At 39.2% G+C, this 13,132-nt stretch overlaps 1 protein-coding gene across 2 annotated transcripts in view; it reads right to left on the bottom strand.

Annotated features, from left to right (window-relative positions):
• The window catches only part of dnajc17 (DnaJ (Hsp40) homolog, subfamily C, member 17), a 62,333-nt gene extending 49,201 nt beyond the window's left edge, over positions 1-13,132 (bottom strand). Inside the window, exons 1-2 of one of the 2 annotated variants that reach the window (XM_066694435.1) lie at positions 12,930-13,132; positions 1,862-1,931 (exon numbers count right to left, since the gene is read on the bottom strand). In XM_066694435.1, coding sequence (XP_066550532.1) covers positions 1,862-1,931; positions 12,930-13,010 — 151 coding nt within the window. In that variant the 5' untranslated portion in view covers positions 13,011-13,132. The remainder of the gene's footprint in view (positions 1-1,861; positions 1,932-12,929) is intronic. The other variant, XM_066694434.1, reaches the window with a different exon arrangement.

The raw sequence follows: 13,132 nt of genomic DNA, 5'->3' as shown, positions 1-13,132 counted from the left end.
CAGTTCAATCACCTTGAAACTTTACAGTTGTTTTCTCTAGGCAGAAGCAATACTCAAGAAACGCTGCTATGTCATTGATAAATATGCATTGTTTCTTGAGGAATAAACAACTAAACTGAATAACCAAATAACTTAGTTTTAAATAAAGGGTGTGAACACATTCAGCTAAAACTGCCCATACAAAGAGAATGTTGGCGGGGGGGAACAAAAAAAAAACAAAGACAAGAGTCCAAACAAAAGCAAAAATAACCGACAGGGAGAACAAAATGCAGGTTAATCAACGAACAGAAGTGCCCTATTTGGCTGCTCAGTGCCAAACAGGGCTGATATTAATTGAGACATTTCCTGCACAAAATGTGCTTGAAGTCTCACACAGACTGTTTCCTCTAATGATACACTGTGAATTTTCTCACATATCTCTCTGCAGAACAGCGGGGCTCTCAGAAGGGTGATATATACAATATGTACCAATGCCCCCCAACCCCAACCTTAAATTCGCCCCTCGCCGTCGCCAGTATTTAATGACTCCATTAAGGGAGTTTTTTTTTTCTTTTCTTTTAAAACAATCTGCTGAGGTCTCAGGTTTCTCCTCCTTTTTTGACTTAAGGGAATCTAGCTTAACGGCGGGAATTCAAACATACAGCAAGTACGAGACCCCCGCTTAGGGGTCAGAAATCTCTCGGCTTACTAATAAAACATAAATAAACGAGTCCCACTGTGCCCTGAAAAGCACTAAATAGCACAGGGGCAAAGGTAGAAGGCTTAATATATGAAGTACAGGCCAGAACATGTGCTTTGTAGAAACGTTGTACATTGGAGGTCAATCCTTTAAGGCCCTGGGCATGTTGGTTGTGAAAAATACAGAGACGGATGTTTCCCATACAGAGTAAAGAATAGCAGTGATCAGCATTAACGGATGAGGCTCCATATAAACTTGTGTCTGTTAAACTGACCAAACGTACCCTCCATTATTTCGTGTGACTTTTAACCCAAATAAATCCCCACAGCATTTTTTTGGAGGGGCTGTTTAGGCATTTTATGTTTTTAGACGTTTGTTTTGGTTTAGGTTTTTTTTCCAAGGAGAAAAAAGGAGTCTGCAGTCCCCACCCCTGCATCCCCCGTCTGCTAAGCAGGACCACAAACTTCAATAAATAACATTGTTGAATTTCAAGGTGCATTTTTTGCATTAAAATTATATTTAAATCTCCTAAAAATATTGTTTGCATGTTTCTTGGCACTAGGCATCAGAGGCTTTTCAAATACTGCAAAACATATGTCATCTCAGAGTGCCTACTTATACAATTATAGTCTAATACTCTTTATGTGGTCCTGAGGGCTGTGGCCTGAGTTAGCAGACAATTGCTGTACTGTAGACGATTAAGCTACATGGAAGGCTGAACTCAGAACTGTATGTGGCTGGTCTGCAACCAGTAGAGTTAAAAACCAAATTCACAAGTGCTTTAAGGGCTTGGTGGAGTATTGTACATGTATGCTGCTTTTAATTCACATTTTTGGTCTTCATACCACACATCTGAGACAGACCAAAGACACAATGTCATGAAGTCATTTTCGTTTGTTTTGTTCCTTTTGGAAGGAGGATGTGCACTTTCTGGGCTCAAAAATACAATCATATTCTAGGTCATAGTTCAGGAGGCAAGAATGGTGCAAAATATCATCCACTCTCTAAATAAGTGTTGTTTGCAGCATATCATTAATGCCAAGATCATCAGAAATAGATTTAAACTGCAGGAAATCAACATAGAACATGGAGTTCATAGTTCTAGATGAATTAGCAGTTAAAAGATCAACACTACAAGCCAAGCTTTACCCCATGCTGTTCGGTTTTATCAGCTGCACTCACCTGCTTTAGGGTTGTCTGGGTTCTTGTCTGGATGGCATGTCAAGGCTTTCTGTCTGTAAGCTTTCTTGATCTTCAAATGGATAAAGCGACAAACAACAAAAAACAATGCATGGTTAATTGTGATGGCAAAGGTCAATGCATCATGTATTCCTCAAAATTCAAGAAGCTCACAAACAATGGCAACAAAACACAATGATGAACAAGTATAACCAATGCTAAATACTAACGGGTGATGTTCAAGATGGGCAAGGGCAACTTTCACTTTTTAAATAAACTGTATTAGTCAAGCTGAAACTTTAGATGTATCTTCACTGTAAAATATGAAGGCTATTAAAAACTGTTTAGGCTGGGCTGGCTGGAAGTTTGTTTGTCTGCAATTTTATCACTGAATGCTCCATCAGTACTCTATGAGAAACTAGCAGACAGCCAATAAGTTGCATGCTCTGGATAAGGTAGTATGCTGTCGTCTTCCCTCCTGTGCCATCAACTGGAGATTCCTGACGTGGGACAGTGCCCTGTGCAGATGCCTAACTGTCTACATTCTCTTTGTATTACCGTTGCAGCAATATTGTGTAAATTGTGTTTGGGGTACCTCAGTAACCTCATTGACGTCATGTAGTTGTTCGGCAACCAAGGGAGAAACCTATACGATATTATGTTCTTTAACACACTTTAGACAAGTCTCCGACGCACTTCATTATTATTGAATAAACTTCTTTGGTATTATTCTAATTAATGGAATTCTGAGTGTTCCTTGTCCACCTATGTATTGAGGGAGTACAATTCTCCATATCACTTGACAATTTGAGAAGCCTAAATCTAAATAAACTGACAACTTCCAAACTTGACGATATATAGATAAGAGAACAGAACAATTGAAGCTTCTAGAAGGTGAAAAAGAATGCCTGCCTGTTCCTGCAGCATCTGGCACAGTATTAAAATCCTTAATGTACTCTGGAGAGTCTATTAAACTTAAAACAACAAAAAACAGCAAAGTCTGACATCAGAGCTCTGGCTTCTTTTTAGTAATCAGCCATAACAATAATAAGGGAGTGTTTTTACTTCACAAAGCTACTGAATTTAACAATCTCTGACCCTGAACTGAAATTAGTTGTGGCATTCTGTACCTTCCTGTTATTTCAAACCACTGTTTGTGTCCTGGTACTTCTTTAATGGGACAGCTTAATCAATTATCATAGCGCACAATCTAAGAAGAAAACAACAGCAAACACTGAAGGCACGCACAGTTAGGACACAAGACCAGAAAGAACTTCATTATGAGGAAAGTGCAGAGAAGGTGCACAATTGATTTCAACACAAAGCCCAAATACATCTATTAGAGGCTGTTGGAAAGAAGCAGGTCTGAAGTAAAAAGGCTAGAATTCCATTATGGTAGAAATATTGCTGATTCATAAACTAGTTTCTGCTCCACCATCACTTCCCCACAAATATTTCCTCTCTCTGAGCAAGTGATTTTTCTTTTGCCTACACTGCATGTAATTTCATTAGCTTAGTAAGGCCTACTAACTTATCACACATTGCCGTACACTTAACATCTCCCTTTACTGAATTGGGACATTTTAAAAGAGAGACAAAGTTTTACCAATTACATTTTACTAATGTTACTAATATTTGGAACAAACAGACCATATGAAGCTTCACTTACTGGTTCCACAGTCAAAGTGTAATTTAAACAGTAATGGTCCCTATACACAACAGTTTGGCACCATCTTACACATCCTTGCATTTCCTACTAATGAAACCAGGACATTTTAACAACTGCTCTTTCCATTAGGTTTCCTGTCATTTTGTGTAGCAGTACATCTAAAAATGACAAGGTTACATAACTGCTACAACCAACCAGCAACCATAAAATGTGAAGTTTTCACCTTATAACCTGGTGAAACACTTTGAATCATTTTGCTGATGCATACTTCCAGTATTCCTGTGATTTCAGACATCCACAATGGAAAAAAAGTCAAATACACCAAAAAAAAACTGTATTAAGCCCCCGACCTGGTTATTAACCAGTGATGAAATAATTTTCACTTTGGAAGTAAATGATCCCTGTAAGCGGGGCTGGTAGTAATTGTGGTTTTGGTCTGTGGAAAGCTGAGCTCCCAGTCCCCGTGGTCAGTGGGATTACTATGCATCTGTTGGTTTGTTGTTAACCACACTCTCACCAGGGAACATGCCGAAAGGCAAGCTGGCATCCTGCCTCAATAGTATTACTTATCACTGGTTTATTTTTGGTAAGCTATTTTGGCACTGATGATTTTTGAACCGTAAGAATACAAAGAAATTGAGGCCATATTTAAGAGAATACTTCTATTGTTTTGGCCCGTGACATCTTCTGGACCACATGGCCATAACAGAAAGTGATTTTCTTTGTTTTCTTTAAGACATACATGTTTTTTCTAAATGTTTCCTAACAAGACTGACCTTGAGAGCCAACTTAAATTACTCATCTCAGAGAATAAATATAAATTATAGAAACATTTTTTTTTAAATTTCCCAAAATGGGCGGGCAGACGGAAATACTTGTGATATTTCATCACTTTATTGGTTAGTTTGAGGTAAACTGTGCATTATTACAATAGATTTACACAAGAAATGTTTTTTTTTTAAATTATGTGTTCTTTTTAAACCTCTTTCTGACTCGGAGAGAGCTCTGTCACGCACAAGACTGTACATTACTGTCATTTCTACCATGTTCTTCATCAAAGAAAAGTTTCACAGGGGTGAATGAAATTATTTTATTTTAAGTGTATTTATGCATAAGAACACCATTTCTGCCCGTTTCAGGGTAGTATGAAGGTGCTTATTCTACTATAATAAACATGCAACATGTCTACATAGATGTGTGTATGTTTGAATATAACTAGTCATATTATGTCATATTTACCAACCAAAAACACAATGATCTTCAATCCTTTACAGATGTGATGCCACTTAGATCTATATACTGTACTATGGGCACAACCTGAGTAGTGACAACATTAAACATTTAATTCCAAGAGAGTGAAATTTTGCAAAAACTTTGAATTGAAGAACCTCAATCTGGGACGGGTCTTGCATGACGAAAGCTTTTTGGGGTAAAGCATATTTCTCAAACACATCCCTTCTGTATGCATCACCTCACGTGACTGTATCTCGGCCCCATGGACGTGGAGCCCAGACCATCTCACCTGGATGCTCCCGAATGGACTGGGTCAGTCCCGAGGCAGCCGCTGCGGGGGAGAAGGGGAACGAGGTGTGCGCACGCTAACAGTTAACGTGCAACGCGTGCCTGTATCCTAATAATCAGTTTCGACACAGTTCAGTTCAAGGGCGCTGTGAAATAAAAACACTGTTAAAGCTCCCCAGCACTGCCGAGTGGTACTCAGGCACTTCCTCCAGAGACAGCGCTGACACGCAGACCCCTGGACCCCTGCCAGGCAAGCTGGCTCCGACGCAGCCGGCCACCATCTGTTTCCAAGAGGGGCCGGCGTGCCTCACCAGCCTACCACTGAGGCCGGCTCGCTGCTGCCTGTCACCGTCACCCACCCACCCACCCGACCGCAGCGCTCTCACAGAGCAGTAGCCCAAAAGCCCTGAGGTTACAGCTCAGAAGGAAAACCCTGATTATAGCTTGTACCAGTTCATCTTGTTCTATTTAAATGGAGAACTGGTCTTTTTTTGTTTTGGTGAATATTGTACATGTTTAACATCAGTACTTGAAATTGTGCTTAAAAAAACTGCACTGAGTAAGTTAGTTCTATTTTGAATCCCAGTGTAAAACATGTTCAGATAAGACTCAGTGGATAATGATAAACAGCGTCATGCGATCCCTTACAGCAAGCCAATAACAGTGTGGGTCATTTATTTTAACTTTGCAGTGCAAATGTCCAAATGTCAACTGTCTTGAATAGTTCAGGAAAGCTCAAGATAAAGGAAGTTATTATGTTTGCATCGGTAGGCAAAATATCCACTTTAAATAACATAGTGAGTCCAGTTAAACAAATAAGTATCAAGTAAGAACCAGCTCTGTGACAAATGTGTGTAGCAATTGGTTTCATTACTTATTACCAAGATCCCTCTCCTTCATTTGAAATGATGCTTCCCATATATTATGTAATTCTGCTTACTGGAATTTTTTAGTATAAAACATGAGGAAACAACAGAAATAAATGGGGTGTACATATTATGCATCTAGATTAATTTTTAAAAACACCTGTCTTGGTGTTTAGCATAATTTGCACCTCAGCTGCACAGCAGGGGTAAACCAAAAATCAAAAGAAAGAGCAAGAAAAGAGTCTTGAAAAGTGATGTAATGTGTTTTTCTGACCAGGAGGTGACCTGAAAATGTGGCTTTTTAACTGCGTGTTTTCAGCACTGATGCAAGCTTGGGTGAGAGCCAGGTGGATAGCCATCTTTCCGTACCAAAGACTGAGGGCACAGAGAGAAAAAAACTAGAGAAATAAAACAGCAGGGAAGTACACACAAATATTTATTTGTGGTAAAGAGCCTTGCTGCGCCATTGCTCTAATTAGCTTCGCACAGGCCCCGCTGGGAAGTCTCAGACATAGGCCTGAGAGAGCCTGCACTAAATTAGCTCCGAGACCCGAGCCAAGATGCGGCTTTGCTCGGTGCCCTTCCCAGCCAGCCTACAACACGCTACAGTCAACATGATAGTGACAAACATAGACCCAAGCCACCGAACACACTGTGTGCTGTCTTATAGTTTTCACCACCATGTAGTATAGGGCTGGCAAAAGTTGTAGTTTTTGGTATTAATAATTAGTGAGTGAATCATATTTTCGCTGTTTCTGGTTACTGGATGTAAGACCACATGCTGTACTAATGTGTTACAAGAAAGTGGTTAAAACACAACATTGTAGTGCTGTAGCTATGGTGATAAGAGCTTGAGTGATTGAAATAAGGGGCTCGTTATCAGAACAAACCCATTACAAACCCCAGCCCTGGCACAGACTCACTGAGCGCTGCCCTGAGCAAGAAACCCAACATCTCTGTACGCCATCTTTCACACGAGACGTGAAACCACAGTCTTTTCCTAAGTGATTCCATCATGGCAGCTGCTGATGGATCATTTACAAAACACTCTTCGGAAGTATCTTTGGTCGAAAGCATCTACTTCATTGGTAATTGTAATGAATTGAAATTAAAATAAATGCAGTCTTTAAACAAGGTCATCAAAGCTACCTCCGGGGGGGAAAAAAAACTCATCTCACAAGCTAGAGAATGTTGGAACATTTTTAAATTCTTTCATAATAATAAAATAGTGTGTTGTGCAGTACTGAAAGAGAAGCTCAACAAGTGTTATCTACAGTTAAAAGGACAAGGGGTTTTCCAAAGATGCAGAATTGTGATTTAGTATGTATTTTTCAGACACACGAATGTTTTAATATGTTCTTTTTTTAACTGGGTTGCCCTCAAGGTCTTTGACAACAACACACAAAAAAATGACAATAAATAAACTCAGATTGAAAATATGTGCAGGGGGTCTTGGAAAGGTGTTTTATTTTGGGCTTTTAACAAGCTGAAAAAGGATCATTATTTTCAGTTTGGGGAGAGGTCATGACAGGAAACTAGCAAAACCCTCTGTGATAATTAGATCCTATTTCTTGGATGCGTGCAAGCAGAAACTAAGGAAGAATTGTAATTGAATACGTGACTGTAATCAACTGGACGAAATACCAAAGGTCACACAGAGGCTGAAGGCTGTGTGTACAGCTAATAACCGACTTTTTCATATTCACCCTCCCTCCCTCACGCCACTTCTCTCTGTCCCCCTAAAACACGAAGCAAGGACTCCATCTTCGTTTGAAATTTAACACTCTTAAGTAAGTAAGTAAGTCTACTCAGAAAAGCCTACTGATCCTAAAATTCTCTTTTTCTTATGCAATAGATATTTATGTTCTTTTAATTTACTGAGCAGGAAATAAAAAAAAAAAAGTGAATTGATTACAGATACAGGTACTGGTAAAAGTCGTGTTTTTTATTGAAATCACTCATTTTTTTTATTTATGTTCAGGAACCAGCACAAAATACGCTTTTCCGGGTCTCAGCTCAAGTAGTAAATACAGATTGACTGAAAAGTACTTGAGATGGTCAGGTTGCGTTGCTAGAAAGATGGCCCACCAGCACCTGCTTGAAAGATATTCGATCTTCATTCAATGAGCAAATGGTAAAAATTGGGTCATCCTTTAAGGAAGAACAGGATTTGTGGGAAATTAAAAACATTAAAAGACTTTCATCAGCCATTTTATTTATCCCAAGGCACAGTAGCATATGATGCATTTCAGGTGGCAGGCGACATTCCCGAAAATTACAAAGTAATGTTTTCCCCATACGTAAAGAGTTATCACGAGGGAGAAGCAAACAAGCACTGTGTCCTCTTATAATGGGTAATCGCACACAGCTTTACAGTACGACTGAGAACAGTGTAAAAGAATCCTCAGTGTATACAAATGACCACTTGTGGCACCATTACTGTTGACATTTTGTTTATCAGCTATCGTGCAGCTGAGCACCTCATCCACCGAGAACATGCTTTTGCAGTTCTCCAAGAGAATAAATGAAAAGACACAAACACACGCCTCCCTCGGGCATTCCTGTCCTGCAGTAATAGCTTACTGTAATAGTTGTGCTAAGCAAAATCATGACCGCTTGGCCACCCGCTGCTCGACATACTTTATTGCCTTCCTACATCTTTTTCTCATTACAACAGTCTGTGTTCGTTATTACTGCTGACGACTTACTAAAAGATTGCCCACACGGGTGGCTGCATGTCCCTGTGAGAGTCCATCTTCTGCAATTACCCCAAATTTGGCATTTACAGGAAATGGGAGAGAAAAAGGAGAAGAAATCATTGTTTTTTGGCAAGCAATACGAATTCCCTACCATGACAATCACATCTGTCAATACTGGGATACAGAGGCAAACTGAGCGCTGGTCAATGAAAGAACAGGCCCAATATTTTGCAGGGGGGAAAGTGCAGCGTCTGTCTGAAGCTATGAAGCTATTTTCAGCGATGCTCAGCAGGACATATTTGGGCATAAAAAAAGGAGAGATATTCCCTCCAATTTGAGCGCATTTGGTGGTTTTGATTGTTCGCTACCGAAAGCTTAACTTTCACCCAACATGATTGATGAAGCAATACTCGGGAGGTAAAATTTAGGTAATGACAATGCCATCAGCCAATAGTAAGACATAAGATCACCCTTCTCTCATTGGCATTGTTATGGTGATTGGACACAAAAACAATATCCTATGTTCTTTATGTCATTTTTCTTTTTTTTCTTTTTTTTCAGAAAGCATAAGCTGAGGGGGCTTTAGCATTGTCTTCATTTAGAATGTTTCATATTAGCTGAATTTGAATTTGTTTGTGACCACAGAGCAATCCTATAGATTTTAAAGTTACCTTTACATTTATCAATTGCTTAAACACTTGGGACAAATTGGCACCAAGTAAGCCTCATTATTCAAAAATGGCTTCAATAAAACAAAACAGAGGGTCCATACCTCCCCACTAGCTGGACTGTCTTGATTAGAACACATCAACACATGGATGTCACATGCCTTGCAAATCCCTGATCTTCATACAATGGTAATAAAAATCAGCACACTACCAATAAATTACAAGGTTTTACAAGCTTTGGTGTCAGCCAGATGCAGTGCTTAATATATTTAATTCAATGACAAACCACCACTACACAGGCACATTTAGTGTCCTTTCAGATTCCGGAAAACATAAGTCTTCACAGCGGGCTTAGAAAAGTAACCAAATAGCTGTCGGTGGTAATCTGTTTACATCTGTATTGAAACCACATTGTTTTCAATCCCCATCCTTGACAAGTTGCTATGTCTAGAGATAGATGCTATCATTTCTGAACATTGTTGAGACCCCACACAACTTGGCTTATGCTGGCTGTACTCTTCTGATGTAGTGTCTTCCAAGTCCATGACCACAGACTTCCAGCACAAATCTTGGGATCCCCCTAGTCTTTGAAATCCAATTAATAAATTGTTGTCTTTCCTTAATTTGACTGCAATTTTAAACTGAATTCCGGCCCCGGATCTCAGGATTTGGACACGTTGACAAGGTCAGGAAGCTACAGAGAAGCCAAGACACACATGTGCTTCCTAAAACTTCTGTGTTTGTGGGTTTCTAGAAAGGAAAGCCCTAAGGATCTTCCTTAAGATATACAAAGACTTAACCAACATGTATGTGTCTGATCAAGGGAAAGGTCTATGTGGCAAGTGGTCAATTAGAAAAATCTGCAGTGTTTTATATATGAACCACATTTTGCAAAATAATCTGAGGAGAGAACTGACAGAAAGTAAACTCTTGGTTGTAGAAATTAGCTCTGTCAGTTTATATTTGTTAATAATATAATTTATAACATTATTGTAATTACGTGTGACCAATGATTTGGAAAGTTTGTATTTTGAGTGGGATATTTAACACTCAAGTTCTTCTCTACCAAAAATGATCTGTTTACTCTAAAACGTGCATGCCTTATTTTGAACAACCTGGAGAAGAGGACAATCCCAAGTCTGACATTGGCCAACAATTTCCCTTCACTTCTTCCAGACACAACAATTCAGACACCACCTGGCAGACACTTCCAACAGAGTCAGGTGTAGATGGATGCAATCTGCCAAGTCTGGCTTGCCTACTGCTAATGGGAAAGCAAATTATTAACAAGATCATGAGAAACAGCCTCTTGTTATGAACAGTTGTTTTTACCTGCAAGTGTCACTGAAATGTTTGACACTAGCACCTGTAATTAACCATGTTTTTATTGGATGCAAAGACGTGGTCATGACAAGTTCAATTAACTTAATTCCTTGAAAGTCACAAGTCTGTGCCTTTTAATGTAATGTGGCAAAAGCTTGGCAATATTTCCCTGAACAAATCAGGAATGTAATTTTTGTTTCACCTTGTTTTCACTGGACGATTTCTCAAACTATCACTGTTACAGACATTTTTCCATCAAGATTGCTTTTTATTATGTATTATTTTATTACGCTGCCCGACAGAACAAAAATGTGGCGACTATTTTAATAAAGTTAACTGATTTGAAGACAATCTTTTTTTGGGAGATAGTGAAATGTCTCTCTCACATATCGCGATATAAATCAGTTTTTCAAATTAGCACAGGTCTTTTGTGAACTTTAAAAAGTTAACTATACACAAGAAAATGTTTTTGCAATTACTAGCTTCTCAAATGTCTTGGGGGGAAATGCCACCTAGAATATAACTTAGATGCTGGGGTGATCTTAAAGTTTCTGGAAAGCAAGACCCTTCTGTAACTGTAACAGTTTAATTTGAATACTGACATTCAAATAAAACCCATGTACTGTGCAGTAGTACCACCTAGTGGGTCAAATGTGTCACTAAGTTTTACAATGGTTTGGTAGCTTCTTGGTCTGCTTGACGTTCTGTAAATATGGCCTATAGTATTGAATCGTGAGAAACCCTGTGAGAAACACTGGATAAACATAAATGCCTAAATACTAACAAACCATCACTCTCACACTGCAAAATGCCCCACGGAACGGGCAAAGCAAAACCAGAGAAAAGAAACCAGTTAAAAAGTATAACTGCATCACATTATGATGATATTTCTTAGCAGACACTCTTATCCAGGGTGGATTGTAATGATTGTTACAATATATGACATTATTTTAACTGAAGCAATCTAGGTACAGTACCTTGCTCAAGGGTACAACAGCAGTGTCCCCCACCTGGGATTGAACCCACAACCCCATGTGTAATGTTCTGGTTTAAATTATGTGCATCACAATAATGTTAAACACAATTAGTAAGTCCTGTTTGTGTGTAAGAGGTAACAATCATATAGGCCCTACTTTAAAGAAAGTAGATATATGACCACTCATAATCAAAGCTGACCTGTGCCCAGATATCAAAGGTCAATCTCAGTGCGTCTTTCCTAAATTCACTTCAGCTGATGGAATAGTTCATTTTATTTCAAATGATGCCTACAAACAAAATACATTACATGGGATGGCTGTGCCCCCTGGTAGTCACAATTAAGTACTGCAGTGCAGAAGTAAAAGGATTGGAAGTTAAACACCTTTTCAATAAATAACAAGCTAACTTAATTTCCTAATCAGATTTAAAATAGTTCTCATAAAAACAAAACACCACACTTGAAGCATGTGAAACACTTACAAAACCACAACAGCTGACATCAAAACACAATCTAAAAACGGTGCAAACAGAACCCTAAGTCTATTGGACGTCGAATCATATTGGGATCTTACCTTAATCCTAGCCCACATCAAAATACAACCCTAATTTAATCTTTAAATGCAATTATTGTACAATATGTTAATCAACATATTACTACAGGACAATCCATATACCCCCCTAACTAAAGCTCACCATAACCAGAGTCCATTCAATCTAGTCTGAACCTTAAACCAAAACCAAGCCCTGCCTTCAAAACATGACAAGGGTTAGGTCTGACAATGGGCTTTCAGACACCAAAGCCTATGTATGTAATGTAAATATCCTTTGATCTTTTGTAGTTGTATTGATGCATTTGTGTGGTTCAATGTGAGCTGTGCTGCTACTCCCCTCCTTGTCATGGAGGTACACCCATCTGAGTTCACAAAACAGACGGACATATCAAGGACTCTGGATCGTGGTTATGTGGCATCCAAATGGGACCCACACATGCAGCTCCTGGATTTGGGTTTTACTACTGAAGATGGAAATATTTCACAAATGCATACTGTAAACAAACACGCAATGGCGGTGCTATTTTAAGGCTGCATAACACTGGATTTCACAGAAAGGTGATCTATGGAGTGGAGTGGACCATGTGGTATGGACAGTGAGCTGGTGCCAGGTGCCGGGCGATTGTATATCACTTTGGACTGACATTTTAGTCATATTAAAATGCATAATGCAAAGCTTGTGCTGTTTTATTGAGGGACCAGAATGCTTATTAAAAAACCACGCAAACACAATGTTGACTTTTTCCAATAAAGTAACTCGAATCTCAGTGGGTCTGTAACGCCGAGCCCCTCGTACCTCTTTCTCAGACGCTCCATCTTCTACTGCAAGTAAACCATACAGGTCCATCTGTAGCAGCTCTTTTGCTGATGTAGACATGTTTATTTCCTTTATTGGACTGCTTAGCTGTGAACGGCAATTCAAAAGTATCCCGGTTTTTAGGAAACTGCAACTCTGTAAGCGCGCAACCTTTCCACTTTAACCTACGCCGCGTCACTTGG

The sequence above is a fragment of the Amia ocellicauda genome, chromosome 21, assembly GCF_036373705.1.
Source record: "Amia ocellicauda isolate fAmiCal2 chromosome 21, fAmiCal2.hap1, whole genome shotgun sequence".
Lineage (NCBI taxonomy): Eukaryota > Metazoa > Chordata > Actinopteri > Amiiformes > Amiidae > Amia > Amia ocellicauda.
The sequence above is the reverse complement of the archived record's forward strand: the minus strand, read 5'-3'. Positions and strand labels throughout refer to the sequence as shown.